The sequence below is a fragment of the Emydura macquarii genome, unplaced genomic scaffold (assembly GCF_026122565.2).
Source record: "Emydura macquarii macquarii isolate MOO-44397 ecotype Brisbane River unplaced genomic scaffold, CSIRO-AGI_Emac_v2 contig_306, whole genome shotgun sequence".
NCBI lineage: Eukaryota > Metazoa > Chordata > Testudines > Chelidae > Emydura > Emydura macquarii.
In genome coordinates, this window is record NW_027130443.1 from 2593159 (window position 1) to 2615053 (window position 21895).

The following is a 21895-nucleotide window of genomic DNA, read 5'->3' on the forward strand; positions in this document are numbered from 1 at the left end:
TATGCCCATCTGGGCTAGGAGGGGTATAAACACTGAGGGGGAGGAACTGTTTGTGCTGGTTAGTGGGACTAGAACTGGGAGCAATGAGATGGAATTAGGCAAAGGAAAAATCAAGCTTCGTTTCAGGAAGAATTTGCGGAGAGTCAGAACTGCCGGGCTGCGGGGCCGTCTCCCACGGGAGGAGGTGGAAGTCCGATTGCTCCAGTCATTTAAAACTAGACAGGACCAGCGGCACAGGAGCTCTCTCAGCTGCGTGGCTGTTGGCAGGACTGCAGCAGCAGCTTCACCCCAGGGACGCCAGCTTCAGACAGCTCTGCTGAGCTCTGCCTGAGTCCTGGGGACTGCTGGGAAGCTCAGAGGGTCTGACGTTTTAGGGTGGGATTTTCCGAACCACCTATGGGAGCTGGGCGCCCAACTGCCTTTGACAGTCACTTGAAAGGACTTGTGCTCCTACATCTCATAGGTGACTTTGCAAATCCCCCCTTAGTTGCTGGGGCTGTCCCTGATACCCTGCAGAAGGCAACTGGCAGCTCCTGGGAAGCTGCTCCCCAATCCTGGGGGTTTGTTTCTGGGGCTGGTTAGAATGGTTGAGCCCCGTGAGCTGGACTGCAGGACTGGGACCGGCTCCTTGACTTGCCCTGCACTCCAAAGAATCATAGCAGATGAGGCTTAGAAGGGACCTCAGGAGGTATCTAGTCCCACCCCTGCTTGACTGGCGAAATTTTTTTCTTTGCACTCTTACGGGAGAATAAAATGGAGGAGGAAACTCAACCCACTAAAGGAGCTGGAGTCTCTGACTGACTGTGTGAATTCTCTGGCTGATTTTCTCTAAGCAGAGGAGATTATTCCACATCTTTCCTGACACTGCTTGAGCCACTCAAATTCTTTATCGTTAAAAGCAGAGTTTACCCGCCTGGGTGCAGATGCTGCACTGTTATTTCCTGCTGAGCTCTGCTGAATTTGAAAGTCTCTGAAATATATTATCGCAGGTACCACAAGGTGAAGCATTTGTAGATAGACCATGAATTTATTCTGATATAACTGAGTGTGTTTTTCCTTATGACTCATTCCTCTTTTAATAAGCCTTTTTTTCTATTCTGTTCATCTTCTTACACTGTGCCCATCACCATGATATCTGAGCACCTTCCAGAACTAGGAAACTAAATCAGCAAACTAATGTCTGTCAAATTCTGATCTTCTCCACTCTCCACCCCAGGGAAAACGATGTGTAATGTGCATGAGTTATTTTTCACTTAGTAAGTTAGGGTTGCTCTGTGTTGCTCTTCAGAAAGGCAGCTCAAAGAGCCTTGTATCTGGACTGGAACAGGACATGGTTACCGCTCAGTCTTGGGTCCTGCAGGACACAGTGTCACAATGATTTAGTCGGGGTTGGTCCTGCTATGAGCAGGGGTTGGACTAGATACCTCCTGAGGTCCCTTCCAACCCTCACCTTCTATGAGTCTATGAATCTGAGGCCAATGAAAGACAGTTTAGCTGTGAAATCAGCTCCCATCGGACCCTACGCTGGCCCTCCCTGTCATTGCTAAAGTGCATGACCCATTGCCCCTTCTTACAGCACAGCTTCTGGCAAGCTACCAATGCTAAGACTGTGCCTTCGGGAGAGCATTTCGTTCTCTGCAGCGGTTCAGTGGGACAGAATGTGCTCTAGGTGAGACTCACCGGCCCTATCAGTAACACTTAAACTGGAGAAGGCAGGACTGGAAGAGCCCTGGAAAAGATGCCCCAGGGGAGGTGACATGACAGAGTTCCCCTTCTCCAGTGGCTAGGATTCTGTGACAAATGCAGATCACGTTGGCCCCAAATTGACGGTCCTGACTCCTTCTTTATGCCAGTTTTACTCAGGCAAAGCTCCCTGTGACTCCAGCCTGGATCCCCCTGAACAGAGATGTCAGGTTGGGGCCCATTATTAACTTCCATGGAAGTTTCACCTCTGAGGCCAGCTCTGCCTGTGTCTGGCCCCAGCACTGCAAGGCGAGGAACATGAGCCCTGGGATTCTACGAGGATGGAGACAGTCCAGGGTGGACGGACAACTGAGCGCCCCAGTCCTCTAGAGGGAGGGTGCAGGGGATGACTACGTACCGTGCCGCAGAGGATGAATCTGTAGACCATGTGAATAATTAGACAGGACCAGAAGATGTGCAGCAGCTGCAGAACCATCAGGAGAGCGTTCATGAAGTAGTAGCCGAAGAACGGCTGGTACAGCTGCATGGAGTAGTAGTAGGTGTTGTGCAGCACCCTGCAGAAGAGAGAACGGCCCCGTGAGCAACTAAGCAGGAATCAAAAGCCAACCTCGCAAGGCTCAGCTACAGCCCCGGGCGAAGTCCAGGTCAGCACCTCTGTCCCTGCACAGGACACTTGGGAGACCTCAGCACCCCCAGGGATGAGCTTTCCTTTGCTGAGCGCAGGCGGCAGAAGTTCTCCCTGTCTAGGGCACACCGCAGGCCTTAGCACTGGTTCCACATCTCGTTCAGACAGACGCTGTCCTTACTGGGTTCTCTGCCAAAGCCCGGGCCTGTGATCAGCAGGGGCAGCTGCCTCTGGGGCATGGTGGCCCCACTGCTTTGCACCCCTCTGGTGGCACAGAGCAGCCACAAGCACCCTGGAGCCTGGTTGGGTGGGGGCAGTGCTTGATTTGTGCTGGGGCTGAGCCCCCGCCCCGGCTCCTCTTTCAGGATGAATTAAGCCCTGTCTCCAGGCGGTGGAAAGCCGGCTTAGCTGGCTCCTCTGCCACTTCTCCCTAGCCGTTCCCAGTGCAGGGGTCCCACTGGGTGTGGCTGGGGGCAGGGGTGATCAGCGTGCAGCGGTGCTCTCGCCATCCCTGGGGCCATTCCAGCGAATGGAGCGTAGGTGCCTTGGTGCTTTGGCTGCGGGTGGAACTGGGTGTTCAGCCTTTGGAGCACCTCAAGTCGGGCACCCAAAACAAGAGCCACATCTGCAAACGCTGGTGTCACTGTCCATGAGCAGATCTAATGGCCGGTATGTTCAGGAGGAATACAAGTAAAGAGCTGATCACACCAGGCACAGCCACAGCCTGCAGGACTCCTAGCTGCAGGAGACTCAGACTATGGCTAGAGCTTTAAAGGGCTTTGCCCATCCGGTGACATCTGCAGGCAGGGAGATGATATGTGGGAGCAGGCCTCGGGGCAGAGGGTGATCACAGAAGGGCTGTGGTCCTTGAAATCTGCCCCGTGCTCCCCTCCAGACCCACACAGCCTGTGCAATCAGCCAGGTGCACTGGGGTGCTCTGTGCTTGTCTCTCAAGCCTCTCTGGGCCATTGCTGGACACAGGGTCAGATGCTCCCTCCCTCACACGTTCCCCAGAGCCCTCTACAATCCGGTTCAGACACCCTTTCCATTCACACCTGCTTTTGTCATGGCCCCATCCTCCCCTTATTTTTCCCAAGACCCAAATTGTGGGGCTGGCTGGCTGGCACACACCCTTTGACCTCTGCCCAGCCCTCGCTCCCTGCCCAGAACTGCTTCTCCTCTTTCCAACTCTCCTGTCGTGGAGCTGAGCGAGCAGCTGCCCTGGCTCTGGGTGCTTGCTGCTGAGTGCATGAAGGGATCAGGCCTGGCCTGTCCACATGGGAAAGCAACTGGCTTCTGTGAAGCTGCTCTCTGCCCCTGCTGCATCGTTTGCACCTTCACTCTGATCTTCAGCCCCTTGGCTGGGTGCTGAGATCCTCCCAGTGCAGGCTGTACAGAGTCCTGGCTCCCCAGTTACTTCTAGGGCTCCTGCAGCGCTGCCTGCTGCCAGCTCAGAGCTAAGTGGTGTCCAAGCACATTTCTGGCTCTGAGTGAGCTACTCAATGTGTGCCTCAGTTTCTGTGTGTCCTTCGGGGACCCGCCCCCAGCTGATGGGCAGGTTGGAAGTTTAGCTGTTTGTCCAGTGCCTGTTTCTCTGGACTCATCTCCCCGTATCTGCATGAAAAGCAAAGTACAGTCTTGCCCCAGCCCAGGGTGTCACTGCACTGGAGGGAGTGGCTGGATTCCACGTTTAACTATGGCCAGGAGGCCAGGGATAAATTCAGAACTACAGACCCCGCGCGATGCAAACAATGATCCCCCTGGAGCTCCCAGGGGCTGCACAGAGACCAAGGGAAGAATCTGGCCCTTCTGCAGTAATGCCATGTTTAGTTATTATTTATTATTGGCCTGCTGTCTCACCGTCACATTCCTCCCTCCATGGGGAAATGCCCTCACATCGCCTCCATGGGGCAATCTGCTCCCCTTCAGCCACCGCGGTTCCTGCCCCTTCCTGCCTTCCTCATCCTCGCTCCCGGCCTCTGGGAGCCACCTCTGCTCCCGCTGCGTTTCTTTCGCCGCAGCTCCTCTCAGCCCTGCGGCTTCATTCACACCTGCCTCCCTCCACGGAACCCATCGATGCCGAGCAGTGACTGACGACATGATGTGTCACTGAGGGTTGATTCTCCAGTCCCAATAACGGGAGCAGGACAGTTCACCGCTCTGCGCCGTGTTTCAGTGTGTCTGGGAGACATCTGGAGAGGTGGCAGCACTCTTTGTCTCAGATGGGCGTGCTCACACTAAGGGGTAGGGAGGGACCACAGGGGTGCAGCAGTGACCAGCCATGGGGAGGCCTGCATCAGGTGAGCAGCCCAGGCGAGGTGTGGGGGGTGGAGAATGACCTCCAGAGGCCTTGTGAGATGGTAACTCGCTGACACACCCTGTGCCGGGGAATCGTTCTGGTCTGTCAGCCTCCCAGGCAGGGTTTCATTGGCCACATGGTCCCTGGAGCACGGCTGGTCCCAGACGCCCGTGCTGCAGGCTTGCTAAGGAGGAGCAGGTGCTTGGGGTGGAGGGAGCAGAGGTTGTAGCTGGCGGTTTGGGGCCAGGCCGACTGCTTCCCGTTTGAACAGCCACACTTCAGCGCAAACTCACTTGTAGGGGAAAATGAGCAGCCGGGTGGTGAGGAAAACCGCTGAGAAGATGAGGAAGAGCCCATCACAAATTCGTCTCCACTTCATGTAATTGAATATCTTGGTTGGCTGAAAAGAAAAAGAAAAGTAAAACCGAGCAGGCCCAGAGAGCGCCCCAGCTGCGAGCGCACGGCAGGGCCCGTGGGAAGAGGGGCAGGGGTAGCGCACCAGCCCATGGCTGCCCCCTCAGTAGGGCGTCTAGGGCTGTGAAGGCTGACCTCCCAGCCCACATGGGGGAAGGCATGTGTTTAGGTGTGTGATGAGCCCCCAGTTCTCTGCCCACGGGCCATCCTCTGGAGCTGCAGTGCTCTGCTTTTCCAGTCTTGGCCCCCAAACATCTCAGCCAGCACCTGTCAACTCCACTGCATTGCCGGGTGCTGTGCCAGACCAGAGCCCCACCCAGCTCCTCCCATTCAGGGCCGACTTGCAATTACCCGGCTACTGCTGCCCAGTGCGGCCCTCAGGCAGACCCTGCGCACAGTGCAGAGCTGGGATAGGGAGAAATGTCCTCTACAGACCAGTCTGAGACCACCTAGCTCTTTTCACATGTGGATTAAGCCAGACTCCAGCACAAGTCTCCACAGCTGGAGGCTTCTGCACTGACTCACTGGGCTTCCCCTGTACTCATTGGAAAAGCAAGCTCAGTTTCTCTTGGGCTGAACAGGGATTTACCCCTCCCATAGCCTGTGGTGCTCACTTCTAGGAAACAGTCCGCAGCATCATGGATCACCATCACCAAAGTCCCAATGCGGATGTAATTGGCACAGTAGGAGAAACTGATCAGGAAGATGGTAGCCGCATGGTGGACGATCTGCACATTCAAGTCCTGGTGAGAAAAGGGATCAAAGTGGACAGAAACAATAAAAACACGAGCCACCCTTTCTCCTGGGCAGAGCATGTTCTCCTCCCGACCAGGAATAAAATCTCTTCCCGCTATGAGGCAACAAGCAGCCCCTAGCCGAGCCCTCCTTCCCTCCCTCTGCAGCTCTTAGCTGGCCACATTCAAGAGCTGTGATCAGCCGAGAGACCAAGGAGACCTTAGTGAGTCACTTTGTGCACACCCCGGTGGCTGTGAAAGGGATCAGGCATGCAGAGCTCTTGGAGGACCCACAATCAGAAAAATGGGAAGAAAGAGTCAATGGTGGCAAACACAGTCTGATCCGGACAAGCCCCCTGCAAACCCACATCTCTGCAGTGAAGGAGGCAAAGAGGAACTTCCCCTCTGCCACAGAGAAGCACCGACACCCACCTCTGCTCTGTTCCCATATGCATGCCTATGTCCTCACCTCACCAACTCACTTAATGCCCGTGATGCACACACCCTCCCATCTACACATGCTTCCTGAGGCCTATGCAACCACACAGACGCCTGTGTCTCCCAGAGCCCTGGCCACTGTGGGGCAGTCAGCTGTTTCTAGTCCCGTCTCCAGCCCCAGTGTGGCATGGCAGATCCAGGGTAGAATTCACAAAAGTGTTCCCATCTTTGGGGGTTCCCAGCTCATGGCACCCAAGGCTGGACACCCTGAACAAGCTGGCACCTGTGAAAGTTTGGGCCTGTGTTCTCCACCTTCCCAGAGGGAAGGGATGCCCAGCTGTTGTGATGGGGAGCCCAGTCTAACCAGCGAGGAGAGAGCACTGCAGAACTAGACCATGGCCCAGACCAGCACGCACAGTCTGCGGGAGAACATTCGCTTCACTGTGAAGTGTAAGTGGTAGGACAACAGATATACTTTGAATGAGTAATAACTTAATTCCTCCTGGTCCTCAAAAGTGAGAAAATATCCACCTCTGTTATCCCAAAATAGGATCCACCCAGCAAGCACAGGCAGTAAGAAAATGGTTACCATCACGTGAGACACTTTTTCTAAGAATGCACAGATCAACTCCAGTTAGGAGTTCCGCCACCCAGGAAATGGTGAAATGGGATGATTGCTAACCACCGAGGCAAAACTCTCTCATCATTTGCATACGTATAAAGCCTCTTTCTCCTTCCAACCTAGCTAAAAAGAACTCCCAAAAGTTACCAGCCAAGGATAACGCCCAGCTTTCCTATGCAAAGTGGCTCAATGCACACTGAGAGTTGAACTGGGAAGCTGTGAGTTAATCAAACTAGAAATAACTTGGGGCAAACGGGGCAAACTACTTCTTACCTCAAGAAACCCAAATCACAGGTTTTCACCCCAAACGAAAACGATACATTTTTTCACCTTGTAAATCAAATATCCCACAGATAACCTGTTTTGCCTCATCAATATGTCTTTCACCCCAAATTAAAGTTGCATATTCGCTTGCCTCATGAGTCAGATCTACATCTCTCTATATGTGGACAATGTCTCTCGTTCCGTTGCAGCTCCTAAATAACACAAAATGCATATGTACTATCAAAGAATGTGTTGAAGTATGTCCATCGAGTTTGGAAGGTTATAAGAGATTTTGTTGGTTTTCATTATAAATAATTGTGGCACTCTAGAAGTAATAGGAATTGTACGGCACAAGGAAGAGATGTTACTTTGGATTACTATAAGAAACAGCTTAAAAAGGGGAAATTCCAATTAATAATGTGTGCCAATAATGAAATGCAATCCCTGAAAGCTGAGGTCACCATGTGGATGTGGACCCCAGAGTTGGCTGAACCCACAAGGAAGGTGCAGAATCCCCAGAGTGATGGATGCCCAGAGCAGTCGTGAAGAACGGATTCTCCCCCATCCCAGGGTTAACAGGATAAGAAGTGGTGAGATTTCATTTCCAAGACTCTGTTCCTTCTTCTGTTCTTTAATATGAGTGACTGTAGGTTACCTCACTAAGTCTGCACTCTCTAGTGAGGCCTCAAGTAACCATACTTTAGATTTTAACTAATGCTATACACATGCTCTCTTTATAAGTCCAAGCAACTTGGCCTCAGAGAGATTTGAACCATAACTTCAAGCAACTGCTTTTGATATTCTAACATTGTCCCTTTCAAACCAAACTGTTGAAATAGCAGGGAGCACAGTCCCGAAAGTGCCTTAAGACCAGTATATCCTTGCTCCTTGGAGCAATACTGGGATGGTGATGAATGTTTTAAGCACTAAAGAACTGATGATCATAAGTAAATGTAGCAAGAAAACGTGATCTGCACAGTTCCTTGGTGTAAGCCGCAATGCTATGCTTTGACAGTTGCTTGCTGACTGTATTCAGTACCTACCTAGAACACTGGTTCTCTCAACGCATGATAGGTGAACTGCTGACTGTACACTGATGTGGTTTTGGGTGATTGTTGACTGGTTACGGATAACCAAGTGTCCTGATTTCAGAAATACCGTTCAAATTAGAAGCTGACATGAAAAAAGCTAGCATTAAATGAGTAAGCTAATGATTCGGTAGGAAGGGGCTAGTAGATTCAATTCTAATATTGGCTGTAAGACTTACACAATTGGCAATTCTCATTTGTAAGATTTCAGCTTTAAAACCTAACTGATGTGTTGGTACAGTCACAAAAGCAACCACCTTTCATGCTTACAGATGCCCCAACCCTTGTCCCCATCGCCACGGCACCGCCACTCACCTTCCTTTTCACATCGAAGGGCAGCGTGCAGATCAGTGAGGTGTAGAAGGAGAGCTCCAGCATGTAGTACCAGAACACCGAGGACAGTAAGGGCTGCAACACCAAAAGGGAAAGCCTGGGTTATACCCCACAGACAAGCGCCAGGGGATGGGGATTGGGGTCTGCCCCATGGCAGCTTTTAGCTGGTGAGGAAGGGGCCTGGACAGCGTAAAGCGATATGAGAGCACTCAGTAGGTTTGAGGCCTGCTGACTCCAGTCCTACTGAGAAAATACATTGCCTGGAGGTGATTCTTCAGCACGGCCAGACAGATGACAGCAACTGAACGTACCCTCGGTGGTAGACACGCACCAAGACTTTTTCCACCCAGGTCTCCAATATCTTCTTCCTGACCACGGGCCTCTCTCCACCCTCCACCCGTGATACCGTGGAGCACTCCCTCATCCTCTCTGGTTCTCTACTAGGCCGTGCTTGCCATGACCAAGGACTCGCCTCATTTGCCTTCTACGTCTCTGATTGCCCACTCCTCTCTGTTGGCTCCTCCCCCCTCGCTAAAATAATCATAATTCACAGCACTGCAGAAGGGAAGGGGTTAACAAGCCTGCCAAAGCGTGACTGAAGTCTCTGGAATCAAACATAGGTCATCAGTACGTACCACCTTCACCCTGTGTCCAGCCATACAAGAAGATGGTCTGGTGTAGCCTGGGGATAGGTTTAGGATCTGGCTTCGGATTTGGGGTAAATATGGGTATGGGATTTTCATTCAGGCCCATTTCTAATGTCAGTGGCACAAGTTAAGGAGCATAACCAGGTTTTGCATATGATCCGGGGGTGATCAGTGACTTGTGATATGGATCTTCACATCTGGGTGACTCACCTGCTGTGGATACCCCACCCAGCATTCTCTATGGTCCCAAAACCAGGGCTTCTGAAAAGAAACAAAGTGTAATGTAACGATGAGAACACCAGAAATATTCCTCTCCCCGTCACCTGCCTAATGAATCGGTGTGACACTAAGCACCCTTGTATTCAGACCCTACGCTCCGTTGCAATAATCTTTGTACAGAACTTGCCTTGTCAGGTATAATTTGAAAACTAATAACTTGCTGGTCAATAAGATCATGGTGAAATATATGGAGCAACATTATATGTAAAGTTACAAAAAAAACCCTGCATGATGTTATGGCACATGTTCAAAACTACACAGCCCAAAAATTGTTAAATAGGTCTGTCCTAAACAAAGGTCTGTGTGTTCTTATATATAAGAAGTAAACAGGGTCCACAAGACAGCAGAGGCAGGAGACAAAGTGAATTTGCATTTCAACAAGCACAGGTAGGAAGAAGGGGCCTGAGCCTCTTCTCCACAAGATTTCATGTTGCCGTCTTTACTGTTTGAATAAACTTTACTTTGAGGGGTAACTTCAGAAGGATCCACCACAACGGTTCACTGGACTATAAAAGAAAGGGGCAGAGACCCCCAAGTTCTCGCTCTCTCTTTCACCTAAGACAACAAAGGAACCAGCACCTTTGGGCCTCAGGGCGAGATCCTGACCCAGGAACTGGCCAGGCACCATTTTGCTGGAAGCCTGGGTGAGAAAGGCCCATCTTAAACACAGCCTGGAACCAAAACTTGTTCAGTTAAGGTTTAGACAATTAGATGTCTGTTTTCCTTTTGTGTTTGCTGGTAGCCCTTTCTAACAGTTACTCCTGAGGAAATTCTGCAAAATTATAAAAATTCTGCAGACAATATTTTAAAATGCTGCAAAATTCTGCATATTGTAATTGTCAATAAATAAATGTGGAGGCTCCAGCATGGCAGTGGGGAGCACAGGTCACGGACTGCAGGGAGGTGGGAGATGACCCTGCAGCCTCCCCCCCGGACATGGGCTGCTCCTCCACTCCAAGACAGTGAGCAAGAGGGACAGAGTCTCACGCGCACACCCAGCCCTGGCCCCCGATCTTGGTGGAGGGTAAGCAAGCTCAGCCAGGCAGGATCCAAGTGTGGAGGGACTTAGTGTGGGGGAATCCAGGTGCAGGGTGAGAAGGTTCTATGTGGGGCAATCTGGGTGGGGGCAGCTCAGTGAGGGGTCTGAGTGTAGGGGGGGATCTGGATGCATGGGGGCTTTTTGTGGGTTCTGGGTGCAGGGGACATGGGACTCTGCAGGGGGTTCAGGTGAAGGTGGTTGGGACTCTGCGTGGGGGTGTCCAGGTGCAGCTGGATGTGGCTCAGTGAGGGGTGGTCTGGGTGCAGGAGAGGCAGTCCAGATGCAGGACCGAGGGGCTCAGCAGGGTCCAGATGCAGGGGGTGTGGGTCTCAGCAGGGTGGGGGATTCAGGTTGGGGGGCTTGGTGGGGAGTTTCTGTGTGCGGGCAGGGGGTAAGACTTGACCAGAGGATATGGGGAGGTCTGGATGCATGGGAGTTGGGTGGATGGGAGAGCAGATCCCAGTACACTGACCCCTCTCTCCATGGCTGAGGAGTGATAGGAGAAGGAGACAGGGGCAATGCAGAATTTCCTGCAGCTGGGGGAAGTTTCTGGGGATGGGTCTGGCCTGGCCTCTATAGCTCCTTACAGGGGAAGCGGAAGGCCCGTCCTCCCCCACCTCCAGCCCGGCCAGGACTAGCAGCTGAGCCCAGCGCAGGGTATGAGCCACCAGCTGGGGCACCCCCAACCCCATCCCCTGGGTTATTTACCTCTCCGCCAGCTGTTCCAGGTGCCCAAAACAACATGCCTGTGCTACTGGGGAAAGAGTGCATGACCGCTCTTGTGGTTTCCCCTTGCTTCCCCATCATTTTTTGCAGGGATGCAAAGAAATCTGCGGGGGACATGAATCCTGTTTGCGTGCAGTGGTGCAGAATTCCTCCAGGAGTAAACTGTATCTCTTATACGTGAACTCACTCAAAACCCTATCATTTGTTAATTAACTCATTTTAGTTTTTAATCTAAACCTATCCCATGTTGTGAGAGCAAGGATCCAGGAGAGAGCTGAATAGTGAAGAAAACACATTTTGGGGAAAATCTGGGACTGCGAGTGTGTTGGGGTCACCCTGCAAATAGTAACCAAGGCTGCTGGAAGCCAGAGTGTGCCTGGTGTGTTGCTGACAGGCTGGTGGGGTCAGAGCTGCTGAACCAGGGCTGCAGATACGCACAGACACGCAGGGTGTGATGTGCATGCTTGGTGGCTGTTAGTGAGAGGTCCAGGAAAGGAAATACCAGAGCAAAGCATAGAGAGGCAGCCAAGATTGCAGGGCAGGCGGTGAAACAACCCCTCACTGATCTGGATGAATGTGACAATCGGGCCTGTTCCCACTATACATTTTGTTATGTTTTATTATAGGTTGCACCATCTATAGTTAAGGTTGCCTGGCACTTCCTATTTTAAGACCTTTTTTTTCCAGTTGCTTGTAACACTGACAACTGCTAACTGTTCCAGCTGAAACGTCCCGTGCCGAGTGTCTGCCTCAGGCTGAATTTTTTGGGAAAGTTTCTGCTAAAAGAGTCCAGCCATTTCCAAGAATGAGGTGAGGGGAAAATATGTTTTTCACATGTTAAAAATGTTGTAATAACCATTTTGTTGAGAAGCTCTAGCACTTCTGTGCTTTAGAGCAGGGTCTTAAAGTTAGGCAGAGAGGGGTCGTCCTGGTGTCATGGAGGTGCCCTCTGCCGTCTCCATGAAAAAAATCACACCCGATTTGGCCAAGTAATGAGCCTCTGAAAAATCTCAGTTTGCACATCCTCCGCTGAGACGAGTTACTTTGGCAGCTAAATTCTCTGAAGAGTCTGTCTGGACCGAGCATGCTCCATCCCACAGAGTGACCGCATGCTGCATCCCAAGCGGGAGAGCTAAGCAGGACTTTCTCTGCAGTTGTTCTTCATGGCACTGGCCATGTCTCTCTTGTCATCTCGGTGACTCCCTGCGAGTGTTAATGCGGAGGAGAGGGAGAAAGCAGCTTGAGAAGGGCAAGGAGTGGGAACCAAAATAAGCTGCTGAGGGCTAGGGACTGCAGGGGTAGAGACAGCCTGGATGAAGGATAGCGGGGTGCGGGAATAAGAGCATGCGCATGTACAGGAGCAGAAAGCGACACGGACTAGAGCTATGGGGGTGAGTGGTGGGGCAGAGAGTAGGATCAGCCCCAGGCTGGGGGGAAGCAGAAGACTCTGTAAGCACTAGAGGACACTCCTCTCTAGAACCTGAAAATGAACCCAGGATTTCTGAGTCTCACCATTCCTCTGCTATCAGCAAATAACTCTGACTCCCACTGGCCAAGTGTGTGTGTATCCTCCCCTCATGTTAGTCCAAATAGAGGATGACAACCTACTACTGCTATCCTTAGCTACTCCATTAGCTTGAGTGGCAGAGGTCTGTGCTATGCATCTAAAAGTCCCAACCCTGATGATGACCCATGTGGGGATCAATATGGTTCCACATGATGGAATTTATATTTTTGCTATTTGCTGTTTTTAGAAACAGGACATTTCATCTACAAAAACTACATGAAAAGAACATTAAGGTTGCAAAGTCAAGCACTCAAAAGTTAGAAAATGCTAGTGTTAAAGTTCTCTGTGCACACCCTTCCATATCCCTAGATGATCACAGAGGGGGGTGGTTTGGGGGTTGACAATTTGTGAGGGATCCTTTCACATCCAAGGAAGTGAAGACGCTGGAGGTTCAGACCCAACCTAAGTTAATCAAGACCAAACATGTTTACTGTCTAATGGCTGATGTGCTTTGCGAAGGGGGCTAAACTCAGGTCCAAGTGGACATATGTCTGTATTACAAAATCTACCACTTCATCTGACACTAGGAGGCACTGCTTACATACTCACATCATGCAGGACAGCAAGTCCAGTGAAGAAAGAAATGAAGTAAAAGGTAAACCTCCAGCTGCAAAGAAACAAAACAAAGCACATTAGCACTCCGTCAGAGGTCAGGCTGCAGCTCTGTGCCCCACGTTAGACAGACATTCATTCAACCAGTGACATTATCAAAGCCACATGGGCTGTGTTCATACCAAATGCTCTTTCAGGTGATGATAAATTATAGTCACACTTTGCATGTCTCTAGCACTTTCAATTCAGGGATCTGAAAACACTTTACAAACAGTAATTGCCCAGCCTCATAGGAGATAGGAAAGTATCATCTCCACTGTACAGATAGGGAAACTGAGGCACAGTGAGGCTAAGCGATTTGCCCGTGATCACTCAGAAAATAAGAGATGAGAATACAACCATCTCTCCTGCATCCCAGCCCCAGGGAGAGATCCTGGCCCCAGTGAAGTCCATGGCACAACTCCAAGTGATGTCATAAGCACTAGGATTTCTACCCACCTTTTGCAGTGACACAGGTACGTTTAATTCCCTCATTCAAAATATTCAGGTGCTAAATGTTTGTCAAGCTGCCTCCATCCCAATCCCTGATCACTTCCCACAGCCCTGTCTCAGTGCTTCCTGCTTCCCTGTATGCTATCCAGTCTAACTTCTCTGGGACTGGTGGAGGGAATAAGTATGGGGGAACTGGGATATTTTTATGCCAGTTGCATCTGGCTTCTCTCAGCAGCAGTGTTCTTTGGCCAAAGCAGCCATTCGGCAGCGTGTGACCCTTGGAAGGTCAACTGGGCTCAGTGGAATGGGGCTAGCAGAGACTCTGGGGATTTCACTGGATCTGTTCCTCTATTTTCGATCCCTTATTTTTCTATTCCTCTTGCGTATGGAAATTGCAGCTTGGGATCAGCCCCTGGGTGGTGGCAAAAGTTCACCGTGTTATGTACAAGAGCATCAGCTCCCAGATCCTGCCTGCAAGAGAGGGGGCACCCTTGGGTGTAGAGTGCGTCAACCCCTGAGCAAGTACACTGAACATGTTCCAGTTGGTCACAGCGTCAGAGACGCTAGACATGGGAACAGCCCAGTAGGTCCTCTGGCCCCCCTTCCTGGGCACCAGGGCAGCGTTGTTCCCTAGCCAACGTTGCACGGAGTCGGCGATTTCCAGCGACCATTCTGATCATCTGGTCTGACCCCCCGAGCCTGTCAGCGAGTGATGCAGGCAAGGGGAGAGAAGCATCACCTGCAGGACTGCGGCTGTGACACTCCCTCTCTAGTCTCCTCCCAGTTGAAGTCAGTGGAAGTGGTGACTTTGGGAACTTGTATGTTTGCGTGCCTGGCTTTGTTGTATGAGCCTGGGCACCCGAACCTGAGCAACCCAAGGGCAGAGTCAGATTTTGCCTTGAACTTCTCGTGCCGCAGCTTTGCCATCTGTGGGGCACGGGAGATCAGAGAGGAGGGAAGCAGCCTCCTCGCTTAACTCCTTCTATCTGGCTGCCGTGGGGTGATGGGGGAGGGCTGCTGATGGAGACTGGTGGCCTCTGACTGGGTTGTAACAATATCTGTGGCCCTCGAGCCAAAAAAGTTGGGAACCCTTGGTCTAGAGTGATCACTGGGGAAGGAAATGAGCAGCACCACAGGAAAGGATTCAGCAGCAGGAGTCCGCTTAAAGGGGGCAGAGAAGATTCGGAGAAGGGGAAGCTGAGGGGCGGCAGCAGACCTGAGGGTTCTCAGGAGTGGAGGGAGGACAGCGGGCAGCGCTTGGAAGGGGAGGGTTGAGATTTGTCAGGAGAGGCCAAGGTCGAAGGCAGAGATGACGGAGCCTGTTTGAAGGTAAGGAAGGAAAGGGGAGGTAGGGATCAGAAGTCAGCTTCACCTCAGTCCCTGGAAAAATCAGGGAGCAGGGCCTCAAGGAATCCATTTTGCGGCACTTGTAGGAGAGGAAGGTGATCAGGAACAGTCAGCATGGATTCCCCAAGGGCAAGTCACGCCTGAGTAACCTGATTGCGTTCTACGAAGAGGTGACTGGCTCTGTGGATGTGGGGAAAGTGGCGGATGTGATACACCTTGACTTTAGCAAAGCTTTTCATACGGTCTCACAGAGTATCAGCAAGTTAAAGAAGTCTGGGTTGGATGAATGGACTCTAAAATGGATAGAAAGCTGGCTAGATCATCGGGCTCAACGGGTAGTGATCAACGGCTCGATGTCTAGCTGGCAACCGGTCACAAGCGGAGTGCCCCAGTGGTTGGTGCTAGCGTGGGTTTTGATCAACATCTTCATTAATGATCGGGAGGATGTGGTGGCTTGCACCCTCAGCAAGTTTGCAGATGATACCAAGCTAGGGGGAGTGGTAGATACCCTGGAAGTAGGGATAGGATACAGAGTGAGCTAGACAAATTGGAGGATTGGGCCAAAAGAAACCTGATGAGGTTCAACAAGGACAAGTGCAGAGTCCTGCACTTAGGACGGAAGAATCCCATGCACAGCTACAGACTGGGGATGGACAAACTAGGCAGCAGTTCTGCAGAAAAGGACCTGGGAGTTACAGTGGATAAGAAGCTGGAGATGAGTCAGCAGTGTGCCCTGGTTGTCAGGAAGGCTAATAGCATATTGGGCTGCATTAGTAGGAGCATTGACAGCAGATTGAGAGGGAAGTGATTATTCCCCTCTATTCAGCACTGGTGAGGCCACATCTGGAGTACTGTGTCCAGTTTTGGGCCCCCACTACAGGAAGGATGTGGACAAATTGGAAAAAGTCCAGTGGAGGGCAACAAAAATGATTAGGGGGCTGGAGCACAAGACTTATGAGGAGAGGCTGAGGGAACTAGGCTTGTTTCGTCTGCAAAAAGATTTGATAGCAGCCTTTAACTACCTGAAAGGGGGTTCCAGGGAGGATGGAGCTAGGCTGTTCTCGGTGGTAGTAGATGACAGAACAAGGAGCAATGGTCTCAAGTTGCAGTGGGGGAGGTCTAGGTTGGATATTAGGAAAAAGTTTTTCACTAGGAGGGTGGTGAAGCACTGGAATGGGTTACCTAGAGAGGTGATGGAATCTCCATCCTTAGATATTTTTAAGGTGTGGCTTGACAAAGCCCTGGCTGGGATGATTTAGTTGATTTAGTAGAGCAGGGGGCTGGACTAGATGACCTCCTGAGGTCCCTTCCAACCCTCATCTTCTATGATTCTATGAGATGGAGTGAAGAGGGCAGGGGATAGGAGGAGACATGGCCAAGGACAGAGTCTTGGGGCTGGAAGTGGAGGGGAAAAGCAAGGCCTGTGATTTAGTGACAGGGAGGCAGCAGGAGAGGGTGGGAGGGGAAGCAGAAGTGTTGCAGGATGGGCACATTCTAGCTGGGACCATAGAGGTATCTGGGAGGCTGTGCACTGACTGCAGAGCTCCAACCCTGCTGGAAGGTTTACGTGGCCCATCGCACTCACCTGGCCTCACAGAATTTTTTAGACAAGCTGGGTCTGTCCTGGTTCCGCCGGTATCGGAACCACCTCTCCACCTTTCTGGTAGCCAGGTCACACTGCTTGGATAAACTGATCAGCTGCCCCTGGAAAACAGAGAAAGCACCTGGATTCAGATTCCTAGATTCACAGATTTTAAGGTTAGAGGGTCTGCTGTGACCATCTAGTCCCATGGTTGTCAACCTGGTGTCCTCAGACTTTTTGAAGATTTCCAAAGGTGTCTGCACTGCTGTTCAAAATTGTATAGGGGTCCGCAAATGAAAGAAAGGCTGAAAACCCTGCACTCTGGCTATAGTCGAAGGACAGATGTCACCTAGCCTGAAGGGCAGAAAACCGTGGGGTGGAGGGACTCTCACCTGAGAGGAGGAGATATCTTCTGCTCAATGGTCCAAGTCGTGCGCCTGAAGGCGGCATCCTAGTCTAACCCCTGCACTAATGAAATCCACAGAACCTCTCCCTGTAACCTCGGCATCAAGCCCATACCTCTGCTCTGTCTGTGCTAAAGTGCATAGTTTAGAAATACATCCCGTCTTGGTTTAAAAGCTTCAAGTAATAAAGAATCCACCACATCCTCGGTCAGTTGTTCCAATGGTTAATTAAAAATGTATGCCTTATTTCTAGTGTGTATTTATCTACCTTCAAGTTCCAGCCTCCGGGCCATGTCATACCTTTCTTTTGTTGCGTTCTAATTCACTAATTTGTGCCAGCACCTCTTTCTAGGAGCCCTCAATCCCTGCCAGCCCTTCATCTTATACCACGACAAGCCTATCTCCAAAATCAGCTGTGGTGAGAAGTGCGGAGGAGGTAGGCTAGATTTCTCTAGTGCCCCCACAGGGAGAGGGTGGGTGCTCCTGTCTATTCGGGCAGAGCTCTTGGGCGGGGCTATTCAGAGTGTCTGCCCCCTTGCAGAGGCATAAAGTTAGGCTGACCAGACAGCAAGTGTGAACACTTTGTTTGGGGGGGGGGAGGGGAGGAGGAAGGGGATATACCTACTGATGGCAAAGGGAGTTTTGTGGCTGACCTTTGTTTCCCTTTCCTGGGTCAGAGTCTCCATGCCTCTGAGGCTCCCCTACGGCAATTTATTTTGGAACCAATTTGCCAGCATGTTCCAAAGGGCCTTTGTTATTCTGCATCTGAAATGAAACCTCAGCACTTCCCGTTGCCAGCAGGGGAAAGCTGACCTTGTGGTTAGGGGTCAGGAGTTCTGCATTCTGTTCTGGATTTTGTCGCTGACTTGCTGCATGACTTCGCCCCGGTCACTCAGCCCTCTGACTACCAGCGGCATGCTGAGGATGATGCTGGGGGCAGGGAAGCTCCTCCAGATGTGTGATGTGCTTTTTCATAGCAATAGCCAGCTTGAATCAGACCCCAGTTCTCTGTAGGTCAGTATCCTGCATCCGAGAATGGTCAGATGCTGGAGGAAGGAGGAAGAAACCCGACCCCAGGCGGATGTGGGGTAATTGCACTCTACACAGGCCTTGTGCAAATCCCTCAGAGATTGATTCAAACCCCAAAGCATGAGGTTTCATCTCCCATCCAATGCTCCACTTGAGAGCAGCGACAGGTGCCCCTGTCAGGACCTTCAGGTGCTGGGGAATCCCACACAGCAGTAGAATCCATTCCACGAGCACCAGAACTTGCCCTGCCAGGGACCGTCTCCTCATTTCCTGCAGGGAAAGCCCACAGCTCCTTATTAGGTGGGTGGTGATGCCCAGGACACTAGCATGTGGCCCCGATTCCAACTCACAGGCTTCATAGCAACACACGAAACTACTGAGCATCCTAGCTGTGGAACTGAGTCTGCAGGCTGCACCAGCTGGGCTGTAATAATGGGCAGTGTCTAAGAGAGCCTGGGATGTTTGACAGATAATGTATAAATACATACAAAGAGACCATGTTTTAAGGCAGATGACCGAGAAGACAGGAGTGGACCTCTGAACAAGACAGTTTGATTTCAGGGTGGCAGCTGCCTCGCCCTGGGGGTTTTGGCGAGAGATTGGTAAGTCTTAACTTCCTGAAGGTCCAGCGGTGGAATGCACCAGAGCAGCTGCCCCTGTGTGTGGAACTGGGAGCTGCTTCTGAAGGCACTTTGAGCGGTGCTGGGCACCCCCAGCTCTTACTGAAGTCAGAGAGACGCTCAGCACTCTGGGGACCTGGCTGAGGCTCTAAATACAGATGCAGATGCTGAACTTTATGCTCCCAAATTGGAGAACTTTGGCCAGAAAGTTTAGTTCGGTGAAATTCCAGCCTGACCGTGGTAAGGAGGAGCCCAGCACAGGGGCCTGCCCCTGGGCGCTGGCAAAGGGAAAGGAACTCACCTCCTCTGGCTCCTTGCTGTGAGTCGCGTAGAACGTTTCCAGCACAGGGTTGGGTGGCGCTTTCAATCTCACCTTGTCCCTCAAACCCAGCTTTCTGCCCAGGGGCAGGGCTATGAATCTGCAAGAGACCACAGCAGGGGTCAAGTCCAATGCTGAACAGTTATTATTGCCTTGCAGCTCCCCAGAATGGCTTCTAGCTGTCCTCTAGTCTTTAAAGCATCTACCCAAAGGCCCTGCCCCCCAAAAGTTTCCAATCCAACCAAAGCTAGTGCATGGCATGCAGATGGGGAGGAAGAACACAGGCCAGGGGCACAGGAGAAGCACTGCTCCTCATCCTCCCCAGCCCTGTTCTTTGTGCTGTCATTCACACCAGTGCAACAGTGCGTGCACACTGGGTGCAAAAGGCTGCCGCTCTGCTTCGACAGCATCCAAGCGGATACACAGAGAGACGAGGTGCCGGGCTGGGCAGGCAGCTCCCTGCGCCGTCACCGGGATGAGGTCTTGCTGCAATTTGTCTCTTTGTCATCTCACAGGACTTGGATGATTTCCACATCAGCTTTTGGGGGGCTGGACGCTTGCTGGGGTTGAAATGGTGAGAGCAGGGGAGAGGAGTGGGAAGTAACGGCAGAGGAACACTACAGCGCTGCGAGGTAGCAAGGAGACAGGAGAGAAGGAAAGGGAAGGACAGGGAGACTGCAGCTGGAAGCTGAGGGGCTGCAGCGGGCGGAGGGCGTTGGGATGGCCAAAGGTCCTATTTCTCCATGTGTTTGTTTCATTCATGGAAGAACAGGGGCCCTTTCTGGTGGCCAAAGCAATAACTGCACGTGCCGTGTATTTTAAACGGGCACTAGTCACTCACACTCCACCCCAGATCTAACAAGCTCTAAGGCTAATGGGGGGTTTCCACAATCTCCTCACAATCCCAATGGAAACAACGGTTTTTAAACAAATGCATGTTCCTCTGCCGGGTTTGAAGCACCAAGGCCTGCCAGGGAAGCTAGCTTCATTGGTTTTCATTGGCCAGTTGAGAACTGCAAAAAGCAAGTGAAAAGGAAACCAACGACCTACTGCAGAGACTGGGATGAGAGTGAACAGGCTGCTGCACCACACCACCGGCTCTCTGCACAGCCCTGATCATACTCTGTGGAAACACACCTGGAGGGACAGAGAATGGGGCTGGAGCTGGGGCCCAGAATCAGTGTGGAGGCTGTATAGGGTGAAGGAAACCCCCTGAAGGAATGACAGGCGAGGGTCACAGGGTGAGTGGGGCACACAGCAGTTGCTTGTGCTAAGGCTCACGTATTAAACGGGCACTATCAATCTGACAGCTAGGACCAAGGAGTTTTATACCCAGTCCTGGATCCCTGTGAGCATCTTTCACACCCAAACATGGGAGAGAAAAACATTTTTGTAAACAGGGAAATGTGTTTGTGACGCCACAGGCAGGGTATTGCTGTGTTTGACAATTCAATGCCCCCGTTTTTTAAAAAGCTTTTCTCTCTTTTTGCAGTTGGAAAGTCCCTCATAAACCTGGGCAAGGGATGGACTAAATGAGGGGTGCAAGACATTGACCAGACATAGACAAACTTTTTTTTAACAAGGCATTAAAAAAAAAACCCAGAGCACTCACGGAAGGGCCCCTCCCTGCCTCCCAAAGGCTGATGTTCTCCCAGATAATTAGCACAATCATACATTGGCACAGGTGCGCAAACGCCTCCTTGGGAAAAAAAAGACAGAGTCCCTGCCTGAGGGGCTTATTGTAAGTGCTGCAATATCAGGCGCTCAGGAGAACTGTATCTGCATATTTCGCGGCAGCAGGAAGTTTCTGCCCAGAGTGATAATAGCTCCTCCAGATAATAGCTCCTCCTGTCAGGTTACAGATCTGTAATCGTATTAAGCAACCAGTTACAAACCCCCGAGCAGCTGGCAGAATGGGGGGTGGTTAGAGCAGAGAGTGGCCAGGCCTGGGTTACAGAGCAAACTGTCCGGGGCTCTCATCTGGCTAACCAGGGTCTGCTTGTCCTGGATCCTCTACAGGGGGATCTTTGCACCACTTTCCTGACATGACTCAGACACTCGCTGGTGTCCTTGCTTCTTACCAAACCAGAGAAAGGACCCGAAGCACGGCTGCCCTGCAGCAGCCGGGTCTCTGAAGTATACCCGATCTTGCTGTGTTCTGCATGTCACCCTGTTCTGCCAAACCAGGTGACATTCCATGGTGGAGAAGGAAAAAGAAGCCTAACCAAATACCCGTAGTCTAGGGGACAATGCACAGAGCTTGGAAGCAGGAGCCTTGAATTCAAATCTTACCTCTGCTGGCTGTTTCTATGTCTGTGCATTTCAGAGCCTCAGACCTCTATCTTAGGAGGCAGGGAGGTATCCTACCTTCCACATCACACGTACGTTAACAGAGAGGCTGTACAAAGTCACTTCAGGAAGGCCTGGAAGTAGACTCCAGGCCTCTTACATGGCATACATAAAGCTAATCTATCCAGCCACGTTGCCTTTTGGAACGTGACCAATCTGCGCTTGCCTCTGGTCTGCAGCCACTGAACCATGCAGGATTCCTGACCTCCATAGCTCCACTGCTGGCTAGCCAATGGTTGTGTAACCCACTGGCACTTCTCCCTCTAGTGGCTGTCCCACACAGAGGTTAATCATTACTCCGTTAGCCCAGGTGGTAGAGGACTGTGCGGTGAATCTGAAACTCCAGGTACGACCCCTGCCGACTATCCACGCGAGGGGCTGGTTTTCTAGTTTCCTTTTCAACAGCCTGGGCTTCTTTAATC

At 51.5% G+C, this 21895-nt stretch overlaps 1 protein-coding gene across 1 annotated transcript in view; it reads right to left on the minus strand.

Moving 5' to 3' along the window:
* The window catches only part of CERS4 (ceramide synthase 4), an 89458-nt gene that overhangs the window by 10420 nt on the left and 57143 nt on the right, over positions 1-21895 (minus strand). Inside the window, exons 3-10 of the mRNA XM_067556998.1 lie at positions 19107-19224; positions 16756-16874; positions 13329-13386; positions 9379-9429; positions 8504-8596; positions 5657-5785; positions 4922-5028; positions 2102-2258 (exon numbers count right to left, since the gene is read on the minus strand). Coding sequence (XP_067413099.1) covers positions 2102-2258; positions 4922-5028; positions 5657-5785; positions 8504-8596; positions 9379-9429; positions 13329-13386; positions 16756-16874; positions 19107-19224 — 832 coding nt within the window. The remainder of the gene's footprint in view (positions 1-2101; positions 2259-4921; positions 5029-5656; positions 5786-8503; positions 8597-9378; positions 9430-13328; positions 13387-16755; positions 16875-19106; positions 19225-21895) is intronic.